General features: G+C 36.8%; 1 protein-coding gene and 1 long non-coding RNA gene across 6 annotated transcripts in view; one reads left to right on the top strand and one right to left on the bottom strand.

Moving 5' to 3' along the window:
* The window catches only part of CENPC (centromere protein C), a 39,414-nt gene extending 28,788 nt beyond the window's left edge, over positions 1-10,626 (top strand). For 4 of the 5 annotated variants that reach the window (XM_072405428.1, XM_072405427.1, XM_072405429.1 and 1 more), the window contains 6 exons: positions 525-578; positions 3,272-3,354; positions 4,829-4,903; positions 5,676-5,821; positions 7,484-7,574; positions 9,129-10,626. In XM_072405428.1, coding sequence (XP_072261529.1) covers positions 525-578; positions 3,272-3,354; positions 4,829-4,903; positions 5,676-5,821; positions 7,484-7,574; positions 9,129-9,205 — 526 coding nt within the window. In that variant the 3' untranslated portion in view covers positions 9,206-10,626. Of the gene's footprint in view, positions 1-524; positions 579-3,271; positions 3,355-4,828; positions 4,904-5,675; positions 5,822-7,483; positions 7,575-9,128 lie in introns of those variants that run through there. The other variant, XR_011919912.1, reaches the window with a different exon arrangement.
* A 1,176-nt stretch (positions 10,627-11,802) lies between these two features.
* The window catches only part of LOC140327751 (uncharacterized), a 180,481-nt gene continuing 174,432 nt past the window's right edge, over positions 11,803-17,851 (bottom strand). The window contains exon 5 of the long non-coding RNA XR_011920103.1: positions 11,803-11,908. This is a non-coding gene — a long non-coding RNA (uncharacterized lncRNA). The remainder of the gene's footprint in view (positions 11,909-17,851) is intronic.

Here is a 17,851-nt window from a genome sequence, read left to right as displayed (position 1 = left end):
TAATAATAAATACATTTCCATGCAAAAAAATGTGCCGCTTTTTGCATGGAAATTTGGACAGAATTAGACCGCTAGGGAGGTTAAAGAAAACGATAATTAGACTGTTTTCAGCATTGTTAAATCTTATTCTCAAAAATGCAAACCATGTTTTTTAAAATTTATTGTCAAAGCCAAAACATTTTTTTTCCTTCAATCATCTTCCAGGACAGTACAACCTGAAAGATTAAAATCCCTCCTTCAGGAACAAAATCTGAAAAGAGTTTAAATCCCCTCCAACCCATGTGTTTCTTCCTTCCAGGTCCACACAACTTTTGTTTCTTTTCATGAACCATGTGACCATTGGGTCAGATGTTCCCCTCTGGAGCAGGTAGATGTTGGGGTAATTGGGAGGCGATTTTTAACCCTCTTTAGATGCATTTCTTGTAGCAGGAGGGCCAATCATCTATAGTATTATCAGCAAGTCTAACTGATGTTTTTAGTTTTTTGTCTATATTTCTAAAACAACTATTGGATTTGTGTTTTAGGAGATCCCAGCAAAGCACCATGTCGCCTGCTTATGATCCTGCAAAATCAACCTTGTAAGTAATTGCGTTGCCTTAAATACGCGTGCTTTGAAGAAATGGCTTTGATGTTATTTTTTTTTCCAGAGTTGTCCAAAAAGTTGTGATAAAACAGTATGGGCAGCAATTTCAAATAGTTAATTGTACAGCTCAGCAGATGTATATTATCCGCTCCAAATTACGTGTATTTCTCTATACCAGTGGTGCCTAACCTTTTGCATGTCGTGGACTACTAAATGCAAGGACTCCGGACCACGGGGAGTTGTGTGTCACTCAAAGGGGAAGAAACTTCCCCCTAGAGGGACATCATGCTGCCAGAACCCGCCTACCGACCTGAACCTGCGATCAGGGAGATATTGTTTGCGGCCCTGATCAGTGTCCCCCCCCTAGAGCCTTTATCATAGCATTTGATGGTTTTTGTAATTGAGGATAGATTCAAAGTTTGTGAATTTTTCCAGACTGACTGACCTTCATGTCTTAAAGTAATGTTGGACTGTACTTTTTTTTTACTTAATTGAGTGATTCTTGTCATAATATGGAGTAGATTAGTAGTGGAATATGGCTATTTATGGTATAGAAAGAGACATCCCTGAAATTACCTCTTGACGTGACAAGCCTATTAACAGAAAACCATTCCGAGTGTGCAAAGCTAACACTTTTTTATTCAAAATAAAATTCCATATGTGTTCATCTTTCATAGTTTGAATGTCCTCAATAGCATTCCACAAAGTAGAAAATAAAAAAAAATCAAGACAAACCATTGAATGAGAGTCTCCAAACTCATTCAACGGCAGTATATATATGCATTGTATAGGCATACATATTAGTTTTGTATTTTATACATTACATTTACTGTTTTCACACTTTATTACTGTCACAAGGGATAACCTTACTCTGTAACAGCATACATGTGGGCATATTGGAGAGTATGCATGGGCACTTCAGATGTAGCAGGGAAGTGAATAAAAACTTATGTTCATAAGGAGAAGCTGAGGATAGTGGCCTGCTGTAAGCCTTGTTCTTCAGCTTGGTAATGGAAAGGTTTCATGGGCATTTTTCTTAAAGTATGTGTAAAGCCAAAATATATTTTGGCATGCTAAAAAATATATATGCTGTAAAAATAAACTTTTACTATATTGAAATGCAAGGGGAAAGAAATGACCCTAGTCAAGAAAAGTCACTGCTTTAACATTACTATTTATTAAACTGTATTTATATAGCGCCAACATATTACATAGCACTGTACAAAAACTAGAAGTTGCAAAAGACAGACATACACAATCAATGACACAGGAGGAAAAGATGACCATGACCAAAAGAGCTTACAGTCTAAGCATTCAAGTAATTGGTGATTCTGGAAGGACTAATATTTAGCGTTTATTCATGCTATTAATTAAGATAGACAGTAAATCATATGTAACAGTATTAAACCCTCATTGTTTTCTCAAATCTTTTCTAAACCTTTAGAAAATCTTACCATGTAGACTTCTTTTCATCATGCCCCCAGTAACTTATTGTTAGATTCTGTAAAAATCCATTCACTCTGTCAGTGCAGCATCCCCAAACATCTGATCAGGGAGGGCAGGCCAAAAAAGTAACTTCATTTTTACATGCATGCTTGCATCGTGACCTCATTTTTACAACAACATGTATGTGCCTGGTATATACTGTATAGGCAGTGCAGTCTTTGAAGATTTTCAGTAAAATCCTTGGTGGATGGGTCATGGAAGTGCAGTCCTGGCCTGTAACACATTCGTAACGTTGGCTACGGCAGGGCTCCATGAGACCTTGAAGGCCCATGTAGCCACCCAAAGAGCAGAAACTCTGGTTAGTAAGTTTTAAAAGAATAATTGCAAAGACACGAAAAAGATTCAAACAAAATACACGCAACTAATATTATAAGTGATCATGTCAGTTGTAATATATAAATTTTGACATGTAGCGTTTTAGAACATTTGAGCTAAAGAAACATTCCCCATCGCAATTTTTTTTTTTTAAATAGCAAAGACCCTATTTAAAATCTGTATTTATAATTATCTCACATAACGAAAGACTCAGTCTCACATAACGTCTTATGCAAATATACAGGTAAACCACATAAAGGGGATGGAACTCATTAGTGAGTGTTAAGCTTTTTCCAGAATCGGCAAGTGTGCGCAACATATTTTCTGATTGTGGCATATACTTCCCTGTTTGCAAGCACCCTGCAGTGATGATAGGTCCTCATGGTGACCTTCTGGGTCCATGGTGATGCTTTGGCCATTGGATGGCCACTGATGAAGTAACTCCGGGCGTAGCAGTAAACATACTCCTGGCTACTATGGTCCCTAGTTTATTAACTTTTTACCTGCCCTCTCAGGGTTTTAATATAGAACTCTGTGTACATTGTGTCTTATCAGCCCCTTTTTTATAATAAAATGAAGGTAAATTAAGTGGAATAATACCATTGAATAGAAAAAAGCAAACAATAAAAGGTGAATAAAAGCCCTCACCCCATCCCATATGTATGAATATGTGCACCTACAGCATGGGTTGTTACAAAAATATAATTTGCGCAGTAAACATCAAAAATGCTGTTTATCACTGCACACACAGGTAAAAAAAAATGTGTTTGATAAATGAATGTAATGATAATTTGGAAGGAAGTAATTTACCGTTCTGGTTGTGCCACATTATTATATCAGGTTTTGTTAACCAAAACTTTTCTTTAGCCAAAGTGGGCCTGTGTTAAAGACCAGGGCAATGCGACACAACAACCAGATGAGTGCTGTTGTCCGAAACCTAACTTCTGTAGGTATGTTTTGTTTTAACTATTCTAGTTAATGTATATATTAGTTTGTACTTATTTGTTTTATTACTATTTTTCAAGGTCAGGCTCTGTATTGCGTTTATGGACCTTTATAAATATAATAACTACTACATATACTGCTTATTTACAGTTAGGTCCATAAATATTTGGACAGAGACAGCTTTTTTCTAATTTTGGTTCTGTACATTACCACAATAAATTTTAAAAGGCCTCCAGCTTTTTTATGTTTTATCATGACCTCAGTTCCAATTCTAGCTTTACCATAAGTCCATTTATACTTCATCAATAGTCTCTGTAGAAACCCAAAATAGGTTTTAGGGAATTTTACTGGAGGAGTCCTAAAAAATACAAAATGTTAGGCAAAAGTAGCATTTTAAAAACTGCAGCTCTACCTACACAAGACACTCCCTGTTTAGCCATAGCAGGTAATTCCTCTTTTAAATTTGAGAGGAGTTTTAAGTAATTCCTTTGGAAAATCAAACTGGTAGGGTATGTTAGATAAATTCCTAAATAAGGTATCTCATTAGTGGTCCACTTTGAGTACTGTGTCCAGGACAGGAGCATTAGCTGTCCTCTCCTCTAGCAGAGAACCCCCTTGACAGGAAGGTTCTCTGTTCTGATTAGGATCACAGATGGAGCATGAACTATAATCAATAATATCGGGTAGTGAGCTCAACCGCTTCTTGCAGCAGGATCACCTCGGAGGTCAGCGGAGATTGCGCAGCTTGGATTAGGAGAGATTTCTTGGAAGCTGTTTGAGGAGCTTTCCTCTTCCTCTTTGTAGGCCGCGGTGTGGCGACTCCCTCTAGTCATCTCCTTAGCTCTATGTACTCCAAGTTCGCTGGGTCAATTGCTTGTGGAGTCGTGTGGTAAGTCAGTGCTCACATATAGAGCCACGCCATGGAGAGAGCTCTCTCAATATGTGGCCATCTTACCCGGCAGCCTGCCACGCCCCCCAGTATATGCTTTTTTGTGCTTCACTTGCTATATTAGTTACACCAATACATATATATATATATATATATATATATATATATGTCATGCAAAACAAACAATGGTAACTGCTTTATTCAGCTTCTAAACCAAAGTCCACACAGATAGACAGATAGGGACTTGCAGAACAAACAATGCAAGGTTTCTCAGCACACTAACTGACTATCCTGCAAACAAAATGTACACCTTTTAACTTTGTGCGTTGTAGTGGCTCTTTTTTTCAAAAACATACATGGATAAAACTAAATAGTATATAAAAATTGCCACAATGAGTATTGTTTGGATTCTGTTTTTTACATAGACAGTCAGCGTTTTAGTGGTGTGCAACCTATCTTTCTCAATATTTATTTGTGTGTTCTTTTCTTATTGACATAGGGTGCATATATTGCTTGTCCACATAGTATACTTGCATAGATTGCGATATTATATGGAAGACATAATGTACATGCATGTGCTCATTCCACAGAATCTCTTGACCTTGTTGACCAGTCACCTCTGGCAGTTGTACGTGACCCAGAAACAAACAGTGATGCCCTTGCAGGTATATTATTAATCATCAACTTTCTAGTTTCCTAATTTGAAAGTTCACACATAAATCCCAGTAGTCTGCAATAAGTCAGAGAAACTCAGATATCTCATGCATGGATATACAAGGCCTGATTTATTTTAAAGCTCTCCAAGGCTGGAGAGGATACATTTTCATTAGTGAAGCTGGGTAGTCCAGAAAACCTGGATTAGATCTGGCCCATATGAAAAAATCCATTCCAGGTTTCGTGGGTCACCCAGCTTCACTGATGAAAGTGTATCTTCTCCAGCCTTGGAGAGCTTTCATACATCAGTCCCACGGTCTTTAAATAAGGTTAGGGAAAAATAAATGTCATTGTTGCCACTGGGGAAAATACAAATACTTGTTAACACTCTAACAAGTAGAAGCTGATTGCATATTTTTTTTATTTTTGTATTCTTTTGTGTTGGGCAAAACTGGAAATAGGGGAGCTACATTGCCATTCTCATTTGAGAAACTATAATTTGTTTTGAAATTAATTCAATGTATCTGCATAATTAGTAATAATTTTTTTTATTATTTTTGGGCTTTGTACAGTGTGCATTTCATATGACACCTCAGTCATCACATCAGTTCATATTCACATTAATGACTGGTCAGTCCTTGAATAATGGTGTTTGGGAATGCAAACCTTTTGTTAAAAAGCACATCAAATGTAATAGCTATTATTATTATTGTATTACTGAATTAAACTATTATTAAATCACATTAATGTTAATATTCCTTGTGATCTGTTCTTCCTTTGTAGAGTGTATACATCGTGCCAACAGTGTCAGACACAGTAATCCTTCCATGCTGTTGAGGTGCTTCAATAATAATATCTTCAGTGCCGGCAAGATTGTGCTTGGGCCAATGGAGGAGGAAATGAGAGATACACCTCAGTGTGATATTTTGGTTGGTGTAAAGATTTCCAATCATTAATCTACATAATTACATTTGTAATTTTCTGTAAAGTGTATGTCCAGACTTTTTTTTTTATTTATTTGTAATTGTTTTGTATAGATCAGACAAGCATTGAAACATCAATGCCAAATTGGATATTTTTTGCTGTTTGCAATCCTCAATGGAGATTTCACTTGCTGTCCTAACACAACATGAGACCTTTCCAAAGTTCAACATTGTCCCTATTCAAGGGTTTTCAATTACCTACTGCTTTGACAACTCAAAATTTTAGATTTTCCCTTACCCGTTTGTGACCAGGACAAATAAAGGGGGTATATATTCCCAGTAGGAGCCCAGACAGCAGTACAAGCTTGACATTGTGTCTGACTCTTCTCTACATTATCCAAAATAAGAAAAGTTTAACACACACTTTAAAATTGCTGTTTAAAAAGTACTGTTAATTTGGAGGTGTTGTAAATGATACTAGTAAGACATAGCTGTTTCCTAGTTGGATTACATGATAGAATCCAATCAGAAATCCTCAGTTTTGATCCAACTACAATAAAATGCATTTTAATTGGTTGATATGGGTTACTGTGGTTAGTGCTCAGTTTATAAAACAGGGAATCAAACATTAATTTCTTGTGGGAATCTTCTAGGTTCATGTGTTTCAAGGGCAGCAATTGATTTCCAACGAGGGAATGCTTTAGGGCAGTGGTCACCAACCGGCTCTGGTCGGTGCACCCCTGAGCAGGGTCCAGGGAAGGACTTGGCTGGGGGGACGCACCGGCCAGAGACGCGGACCATGTCCCCTGTTCCTAGGCTCAGGGAAGTGGGTGGGCTGTGTCCCTGGACACAACCTGCCCACTCTCCCATCGCAGGCTCAGATCTACGATGAAAGAGTAGACGGGGTTATGTAATCATGACGTCACTATGGGGCAGGTTTCTCCCACTTTGAGTGACACCCGGCTCCGCGGGACCGAAAAGGCTGGCGACCACTGCTTTATGGAATGTCAGATTCCCTGTTTTATAAATAGATTGCATTAAGTTTTTAGATGAGCCTGGTAGGTATTTTGTTATATTACCAAACACTATTAATGTCGGACTGACTTTTCTACATATCTGGGACTCCTGTGCTAGGTCCTGACACTAAATTCCCCCTGACATAAGTGATAAAAACATCTATCAAATATTTGTATTCTCTACCGGCATATTGAATTTATAAGACATGCATACATACTGTAATTGAATGTGCATGAAAATGGAATACTTAATCATACATAAACCTAGCCCCACAATACAGTGCTAAACAAAACAGTAGTTTGGCTCCACTCCTAGAAGCTTAATATAGCATGTTCAGGCTTTCACCATTTTACACATATTTACTTTATGTACTCAAATATAAACTAAGATACTTATTTTTATGTGAAAATACAAGAAATGCCTTCACTTAAGTATAAACCAAGGCCATAAAATACAGCCATCACTGCTGACATTCTGATCCGAATCAATAGTAATCTCTTGAGTGGAACACAGGCGCCAAAATACACCTGAACCCTTGGGCTATATACTAAAAAAAAGATCTAAGTATATTTGTGCTAAATAAAAATAAGTGCTACTTATATATTTGGAAAACATGCTTTTAAAGTGTTTTTTTTTTCTATTCCTTTATAGGTGTACTACATAGTCACAGGGAGAATCCTGCTGACACTACACAAATCACACCACAGTTTAAAAAGCGGTGATTTCTTTTTCATCCCCCCATGTAAGTGTCTAAATCAAGTTTAAACGGTTCATACCAATGATTGAGAAAAAGCCACTGTCAGTAAAAGAAGCTTTTACTTACCCTTCTAATGTCTGTTGTCTGCAAATGTTAAACTGGCTGGAAATTCCTCATCATCTCACACTTTTTGGGGAGTAACAGATAACAGAACCCCTTCCTGTGGTGTCTGTACTGTTCTTTCTGCTGACCCTAAAGCCACATACACACATCTTTCACGATCCTTTCCAACGACTAGCACTGCAGGATGCATGATTGAGTGTTGTACATACAGTGCCGTTCAGCTCTATGCAGAGGGGAGGGAGAGAGCAACGGAGCGGCACCCTGCTGCGTGCTCTCCCCCTTCCCTTGCATTAGGATCGTTAGTTGTCCGTGGATCCGCCAGGACGGTTGTTTGAACGATGGAAGACTGGCGCTGTACACACGCCAGATTCTTGCCTGATAACGGCCGACAACCATTGGATGTGTGTACCTAGCTTTAGATCACCACAGAACACAACAATGATGAGGTTAGCACAAGGAACAGCAAAACACAGATGGGGTTCAAGCCACACACAAAGCCAAGCTCTACACTACTCGACGCATGTACTGTAAAAACCTAAAACAAAAAGCCACCAAAATCGTCTTGCGCTTTTTTCACTAGAATTTATAATTGTTCCTCCTAAGTTGTAGTGGTCCAACATCAGACAGTACTTTCCTTTTGTTTAGGAATAAAAACAATGGTATTTTCACTAAATTAGAATGGCTGTTCAACCCATTTCTCAAATACCTTGATTTGCTGTTTTTTCCCACACCATGGAGCTCGAAAATGGCTACATTTTTTTTTACTATTTAACCCCCTAAGCGTTAATCCTGAGGGTGGCTTGGAGAAAAAAAAACATTAAAAAAATCAATTACCTGGTCCCATCGGTGTCCTGCGGTATCCTGCCTGTTGGATGCCATCCTCTGGCCGCGTCCTCTTCCTCCGATCTTTCCCTGGCGAGTGCACTGACTTTCCCGGAAATTCCCGGTGACAGTGCGTGCGAGGTAGAGTGGCAGGAAATTCAAATTATTTTGTATTGGTGTCAATATCCAATACAAAGTAATCATTAAACATTTATATATATATATATATATATATATATATATATATATATTATATTTATTTATTATTATACATGCTACTGTACAGTTATATTACAGGTTTCAGTATTTTAAAATAAATTTCCATGCAAAACAATGTACTGCCTTTGGCATAAGAACACTGACATAATTAGACCACCAGGGAGGTTAAAATGGTTCTGTCCAACGGCAGACAGGACATGGAAGGCTACATAATTTAGGGCTGCCATGATGGAGGGTCAGATGATAATGTGCCATAATACAATTTAGGGGTGTGGCATTGTTAAAATGTATGTGTCCATGATATTGATGATAATGTCAGACAGATGATGAGTAAATTGCTGAGTAACATAATCTGAGTTCAAGTAATCATTGATATAATGGATGAATAAATGTAGCTATTGTTTTTCTAATTTATTATTATTTTGTTTTATTCAGGCAACACATATCATATTCAAAACAATACCGAAGTTACAGAACTTATTTTCACACAGCTCAAGTCTAAATCTGAATGAAAAGCTGGCCCGAGCCTTAATGGAAAGTACAGCATTGTGTAAAAGCAGTTGTTTGTTACAATGCAAAACCAAATGATTTGTGCTGCTGCAGTCTACCACACAGTTCTGAAAAGATAATTACTAATGTTCCACAATAATTAGCATCTTTTTTTTTTTGGGGTACAGGTGATTTGGGTAGTGAATAAGGAGTTACTTTGCCCTGTGTGCAGTATACATCTTGCACACGCCCCTTTCCTTTTGTTCCTTTAGACATCTATACATTCATGTTGTTTTGTCTGATGGATATGTCTTCTACATGGGGCTAATGGGGGCCCTGCAGTTATGATATTTTATTTTATTAGTAAATGGGTAATTACAGAGAAAAGCCATCCAATTAGATATATACACATGTAAACCTGAAAGATAATTATCACAAACACATTTTATAATAATCTTTGACCTCATTTATCATTTGGTCCCAACATCGCATTCAAAGCAATGCTCAATAATTTTAGTTTGCTGTAAACTTTCAAATGAATGGTCTCCTCTGAGATCGGGCTGGTTTTAAAGAGGAAATTTGCTAGTCACATAGTAAGAACATTGCTTCCTAACGGCACCATGCAGGATGAGGGTACATCAGTATTGCATTGGGTTATTTGCAACATGCATTAGTTGCTATTTACTGCCTACATACCTAGTCTAATCCCTGCACTTCTAAAGCCCGGTCATCCCACAGGGTTTGGTATGGTGCCCCCTGCAAAGGAATCACAAGGTCACCAGCATTGTTATAACCTTGGTGTAATAAGCACATTGTGAAATGCACAGTTACAATCATTTTGTGCCAGTTATGTTTTATATTGTTAAAATTATAAATATAGAAGAGTTGTAATATTTAAAGGTGAGTACACCCAAAACTGATATTTCAGTTAAATGTGAACATCAAAACATGATGTGAGCTGTAACTGCTTACTAAAATTTCAGTTTTGGGAGTAAAAAAGAACAAGTTGACGTTTATACAAAACAAAGATCCTATCCTCCTTAGTCATCTAAGTTGATCTAACCCAGACCTCCTTTAGTATTTCTGGTGTTTAATCCACATACAAACTTTTATGGACTTTGTGTATATCTGCAGCCCCATTGGTAAATATTTTGTGACAAAGAAAAAAAAATGTTGCTACTATCAAGCAGAGCTAAGGTTTTCTAGATTCAGATTTTAGATTTGTAGACTAGGGAGGGTAGACCAGTAGATAATGGTATAAACGTGAACTTGTCCTTTAAGAATTTGTTAATAATGTTGTACATGTTTTGACTTTCGATGTTCAGTTTTTTTCAGATGTGCAGTTATATTTAAAAGTTTCTTGTGTATGTAGACTAGAATTGTAATGTAATATGTTCAGCATTGCAATCTTATTTTCTGGTAAATTAAACACCATTTTGCAATTTTTGTTTGTTTGTTTTCTTTTGTTCGTTAAGAGTGTTAACAGTTTTACATTCTGTAGTTAGTGTTCTAACTTTACTGTATATATGCCAGTTTTAAGGAATGTTATATAAAGTGTCCACCTGCCCGGGTACTAGTTATCCTGCAAACCTGGACCAACCAATGCAGGTTTGCTGGATCACCCAGGTTCTGCCATGACATTCTATCTTCTCCAGTCTTGGAGACTTTTATTAAATCAGCCCATGTGTCTAATTTTGATAGATTTGTCCAAATATTTATTGAACTGTGTATTTCTGCATAATCTAAAATTATTGTAAGAGGAAACATTTCCTGACTTCTCAGCTGCACTTTGTACTAAGCCAATGGTATGCATTTAAATTTGACAAGCTCTATTAGGGTGGCAGGCCTGCATAGTGACCAGACAGGGACAGATTTTCCTATCTGGGTAAATGTGTTTTTGTAAAAGGAACAGGAGAGCTTTTACTTTGCTCTGACTGGGGGGGCACATTCAATACAATGTACTTGGTATTCTGAGTGATCATCCCCAGACACCATTATTGCTCCCTGCAGATGAAGTTTTTAGAAATGATTTTTTGCCTCTCGTTCAACACTGTGTCCTTGTGAGAAGGTGGTCACTTAGTAGAGGAATGGGGCTGCCCAAATTTAAAGCAGAACTTCCCACTTGAAGTCTGCTGGAACAGCCATCACAAAGCAGCATAATATTTAAATACTGTTAATTATTATCAACCACGTGGGTGTTTCACTGATGACGGGATTTCTGTACCAAAAGCGGTACACTGTTTTTCTTTTTTTTTTTTTTTTTTTTTTTTTTTTTTTTTTTTTAAATTGTAGCCTTGTAACTTACAGAAATATGTCCGAACAAGGTCCAGTAGATATCCTGAATATAATAAAGTTTGAAACACACAATCATGTAAAAAAAAATTACATAAACACAAAAATCAGCTTAAACAAGTATGCATAAATAAATAAAAAATACTGAAAATTCAATAATTTGCTATACTGTATAGTAATATTTTTCTAAAACACCTCCCTAGTGTGGTAAATTCTAAATCAGTACAACGTCACATACTTATAGACAAAACCACATAAATATATTTTGAAAAATATTGTATTGGATTGGATACAGGACTTTGTAGTGAATCCAATACAAAATATTTGAATTTCCTGCTACAACCCCTGTCGATGGGCGTATGCACTGACATCAGAAATCGCAGAGGGATGCGTACGTGAATGCCGGGTGTTCTAATTCTTTCCGTACTTCCATGCTAAAAGGGAGAAAAAAAAAAAACATTTTTTGCATGGAAATTTATTTTAGATTGTAGGCTATAATTCTTAGGTATGACTCACCGAAATATGCCCAAAATGTTATTATTTTTTATAATAAACTTAAAAAAATTTTTTTTATAAAACATAAAAAAAATCTTTAACAAAAAAAAAAATAGTGTATAATGCAATGTAAATGTACAGTAGCTTATATAATATATATAATACAATTATATATATATCTATATGATATAAAGATTTCTTTGTATTGGACAATACAGCTTTTTTGTATTGAGTTCACAACAAAGTGATTTGAATTTCCCGCCTCCGCCCGCACCGACACTTGCAGCGACGTCACCGGGAAACCCCGGAGATCGTCACTGCACATGCCGGATGAAGACAGAAGAGGACAGACGTCTCCGGAGGATCTTCGGGGACAAGGTAAGTATTTTTTTCAGTTGTAATCCGATTGTCATACAATGTTGTATGACAATCAGATTGCAATGTCACGCTTGTTTATATTTTTAGCTACCCCGCGCCTGGTTCGGGGTAACCGACAATAGCAAGTTTTCTTACCCCGAACCAGGTGCCGCCTAACCGCCCAGGTGGGTAATAATAATAAAAATAATAAATGAAGCTTTTTCTTCAGCAGACCTCTAGGCAGGAAGAAATTGGAAGTTCACTTTTTTTGCTGCTAATTACATTAATGCATACAGAAGTGCACAAAGACAATATGATAGTTCGCTTCCAGAACATTTAGATGCAGTTTTTATTGTACATTTTTGTGCACTCTGCCACATGACATGAACCACAAAAGAATTTGGTGAAGAATTACTTCTTTCTGATAGACACTAATCAAAGGGATTGGAGCAGGCAGCATTTAGCTTTATAAAGTCCAACATGTCACTTAGGACTCTATTTATAAATTATTCCCCTGGCAATTTGCTCTAGATTCATGCATAATTTCTGTGTATACCGATAGCATTTTTCTATTGTGACAGCTGTGCACTTTTGAGATTGGCCACTAGGTAGCAGAACGAGTCATTGTTTTAACAACCGAATGAGAAGTGTAGAGAGATTCAACCATCTGTTAGCAAATTTCAGACAAATTGACAGGGAAATAATAGAGCCCTTTTATTGTGGGCCTCATTCTGATTGATGTCTGGATAGTGAAGTATCTCCAACTTGTACAGCTAGCACAATATATATTTATAGTACTGGCCTGGATGGCAAATATGCCCCCTTTTCCCCAGCCTAGGCAAACCCCTGAGGATGTGCAGACTATCCGGAAATTAATGCTACATATGCCAAAGGAATGAAGGAAAACATAAGCCCAAATTATGACACAAAAAGATGAATAGGTGTCATAACTGCACTGGTTTTTGGTCAAAGAAAAGTTTGGGCAGATGGAAGTTACTTAAAGGGGCACTTTCACACTGAATAAATAAAGCTTATGCAGAATCCTTGCTGTAAATGGTTAAGCTATGTAGGATCCAAATTTCTATTGACGCATTACTATGATAGTTGGCCATTTAGATGTGAATGATTATGCTGGTAAACGCTCACATTAACAATATATTTAAATGTATAAATGTGTAGACATAAAGAGGAACCAACCAAGAGCAGTAGTGGAAACAGGTAAATATACAAATATCTCACAATAGTCCGTTAAGTAAGTAACATGGAGAAAAAGATGCAATCCTCTCCAAATAAAACCAATGGTTCTCAATTTATTTACCTGTGATAACACATCAAACATGTTACTTGTCACATTTGCTTTTAGATTTAAATATCAAAATTTTTGAACTGTTCTTTGTTTCATTTGGTAATACCACTAGGGGTCATCAGAACTCCATGATTCAATTTTAGTTCTTCAAATGAAACAAGTTTTTATGTTTTTTTATTAAAACAGTTCAGTTCTACAGTTTTTTCTGGACAGGCTTTTTGGAAATTCACTTTCATCGTGTCCAAGCAGATATACATATACTGATATACACAGTCTTAGAAAAAGTAACAGGACAAATTATATTTAGGATAATTTGAGTACGTAGAGTGAAACCAAAAACAAGAATAAAAATAGCAAGCTGAACTATCACAAAACCATAGAAAAATAAACTTTTTCACCTAATACTTGCCCTCATTTTTTCATTCAGAATAAGCTATGGAAACACTTATGTGTTTTGAAGAGATTTAAAACACCACCCCCATTGCTTTGCTGTTATCAATCTCCTGGTCTGAGGGTCACTTGTCACCTGCAGCTGATAGACCAAATGCATAGTGCTGGTGTTTAGGGTGGCTAAACTAACTTTCCATGAAGACCACTTAGGGCTATTGCAGCCACAAATCTTCAAGAATCAAGACATACCAGTAGGTCGATAAATATTTGGACAGATACAACTTTTTTCTAATTTTCATTCTTTACATTACCACAATTAATTTAAAATTTAACAACTCAGATGCAGTTGAACTGCAGACTTTCGGCTTTAATTCAGTGGGTTGAACAAAAAGATTGCATAAAATTGTGAGGAACTAAAGCCACTAACTAAACTAAATCACTTCATTTCAGTATGGTGTGGGCAATTCTTTCGTTATGTCATTATCAATTAGGCAGATAAAAGGCCTGGAGTTGATTTGAGGGGGGGGGGCGCGCGTATTATCGCGCTTCCAGCGATCGCGGATTTCAATGATGAATCAGGGGCATACTGTCTGCTCAAATCCAGCTAAATGCAGTCACATTGATTGGGAGGTATATATATATATATATATAATCTTACACACTTGTGGAAATAAATGATATCCCACAGATACATAGTAAGTATCAAATGTCCTGTTGTTTAGTGGCTATACCATTATATGATTTCCGCTGTTTCGTCAATGTAAATTTATGCTTTACCAAGTAATTAAATATCTACAATTCTGGATCTAGGGTTAGAAAGTAACAGTAGAGACAAGTCATTAAGCTTGTCAGATTGTTGTAGGCATTCTATATTTCCTAAATTCTCTTATATGGAGAATCACAGAGACCAATTTAATATAATAAAAACCACATTACTAGAGATGCAGCTGTATAAGCCTACATTGTTAAAAGTTCCTGTTGCATGTGCGACCCTTCTGAGGGTAAATAAAGTGTGCAGTTTATTGTTGGCATTATTCCTTTGTAATTTAACAGTCAAATGAGTTAGCACTATAAAACTGTTACTTTATAAACATTTTATGCAGGGTATATTTATTGTAAATTAAATCTGTTATATGACAATTATGGGGGTTACCATTGTTGACTGTAATCTAAAAAAAGTTTGTTAAGAAGAACAATAATAATTACAACGGGTTAAGGTGATTTGTGTCCAAAGATTTGGTACATTTACTATTTTTGTTCATTCTTGTGCATTAGCTGCCTATTCAAAATAAATAAATGCCTTAAAGCACTTTAATACTTGACACAGTAACATAACGGAAAAGTGTCACTGGGCCCTAAAGTGGAACTATATTTGCTCAAACTGAAGATGGTATTGTCCACGATGGAGTTAGGATAGACTACTGTGTTATATTTTATGCATTTTATTGTGCTCCGCTGCTTAAAAGAACTTCTAATAAGTGTAGAGGGGTCACAAGCCCAGGAAAATCAGTTTAGTCCCTGAGTTTAGTACTTGACCATGGCTGTCACTTATTTACCCATAATAACTTCCCAAGTGGGCGAGACCCTTATGTCTAGCATGGCAGCATTTACAGAAAATCTTGGTGCACGGATATTATTTGATTGCTATCCAAAGAACAGTCTGTAAGGCCCTGGTAAGCACCAGTCATCACCAGACACCAGTCCCCCAATCTAACACCGCACTCTTCACCTTTAGTTAGCCCAGCTCAGCCTCGGGAGACTGGTTGCATCTCCCAGCACTCGGTTGCCCCCAGGACTTAGTGTACAAGAGATGGTGTCTGAGGATGTGCTGGCAGCAGACCAGGAGCCCACAGATATACAGCACAAGAATACCAGGTGATCCAGAATACAAGCCAAGGTCAAAACTGTGATCAGTCCATCAAGCGAGGTGCAAAGGGAATAGGAACAGGCGGAGGTCAGTCCAGGCTAAGTACAAACAAAATGTCAGGGAACAGACATAGGTCAGCAACAGAAAACACACATGCATCCTAATCATTAGAGTAGTACCAAACATTATAAATTGCATCCCAAATTGAAATATTTAATGGCATATAACAAATGTAGACATCTAGTTACCAAATTTCTACCGTGATTCTTCATTTTCTTGTAGCCTAAAATGTGAGGTTTGCCAAGTATAATCCTCAGTAAATAGGTTAACATTACAGAGTCTGAAAACTGTGTCAGGGTATGTTACATTTTGAATCCACAATATTCACACTCTAGCAACTGTTGTAAATATTAATATTTTCAGCATTAACATACTTATTTTTTGCCTTTAGCAACGTGCTATTGACTTTGACTGTGTACTGATGCATAACTGATGTTTTTCAGTTTATGTAGTATTATATTGTTTTTCTGATTACATTATAACTGTAAAGCAATTACAATTCTGAAAAATGAAAATGTTCTAGTGATATGTGAACTGAACCAAAGAACTGAAACTTCTAAAGACTGATTGAAAAGCTGAAAAACTAAGATAAAACAAAGCTGTACTGCTGTACAATTATAAATGACTTTAAACTTGCCAAATCAAAAGTTCTGAACTACCAGTATACTCATTTTTTTTCAGCTGCAAGAAATGCAGCCCATATGTTTATTCTGTTTCAATTGTTGTATATTAAATAGTTTTTAAATAGAGTTGAAAAGAGTTTATTATTTTATTTGTTGGCAATAACTAGATCAAAATGTTTTTTTTTTGATAATTTATAAAAAATGTATCAGTTATCTGACCTAATGATGGAAGAAAACATTTGCACAGCACGGTAATCCTTGCAAACTATAGCTGAGATAATTAATTAATCTAATTTAATATTCAAGATAGATTGGTGTGATTTGCTTAAAACCCAACTAACTAACCCTAATTAAATTTTTAGTTTAATTCATTCCAGATGCATCAAAATTAAAGCAACTGCTATTAGTTTTCATTAATATGAAAGCAGTTGCAAAGCCTGAATAGAAAGCACCTAGCAACATGCTATGAATTGGGATTGCATTGATTGTAGAAGCAGTGATCTCTCTGCAAAGCTCTTCAAACAGCAAAAAATAGGTCAGATCTTTACAGAAATACCACCATTTAATAAAACCAGTCATTGGCACCTACTTTCTAAAGCAAAGAAAAGACCACAAGGCCTGGGTGCTCTTTACTTTAGTCTGAACATGGTTTGGCTAGGGTGCAGAGTTTTGTCAAATATTTATCTAAGTACATTGTAATGGGAAATAGACTTTGATGTGTAGGACTCCAATGTTGCATCCCTTAAACACACCAGATCAGGCAACCATAGAACAAGCTACCAGAACAATAAGCAATCTTGAAGTCAGGAACAAGCCAGTGAACACACATGGGCCCAAATTCATCAAGCAGAATCGGAAGCTCGCTCGCGCATTCGTATTGGCGATCCGAAATCGTACGCCGTCGCGCAATTCAGCAACTGAATAAGCTCGCGGCCGGAGCCGCGCATCTCCGGCAGCTTTACACTAGCGAGCTTGCATTAAAAGTCACTGTTCCTCTAAAGAATCATTCTTTCTAATGGCACACATATTACCCTTAGCCCTAAAAAAAAATGTTTGCGCTGTTTAAATGTTTTAAACATTTATGTGCGCTAAAAAAACAGCATATTTTTAAATCACTTATTTTTTTCCTGTTAGGCAAGAGTTAACCGAGTTCCACTCCTCTACATAGGCGCCTATGTAAAAGCTTCCGATGCCTGATCGGAGAAGCCGTTCGCGGGTAAATCCCGCGGCTATCTTGCGAATGACCGCGCGCGAAGCCATCGGACTAGATTTTCTCACA

This window comes from Pyxicephalus adspersus, chromosome 3 (genome assembly GCF_032062135.1).
Source record: "Pyxicephalus adspersus chromosome 3, UCB_Pads_2.0, whole genome shotgun sequence".
Classification (NCBI taxonomy): domain Eukaryota; kingdom Metazoa; phylum Chordata; class Amphibia; order Anura; family Pyxicephalidae; genus Pyxicephalus; species Pyxicephalus adspersus.
The sequence above is the reverse complement of the archived record's forward strand: the minus strand, read 5'-3'. Positions and strand labels throughout refer to the sequence as shown.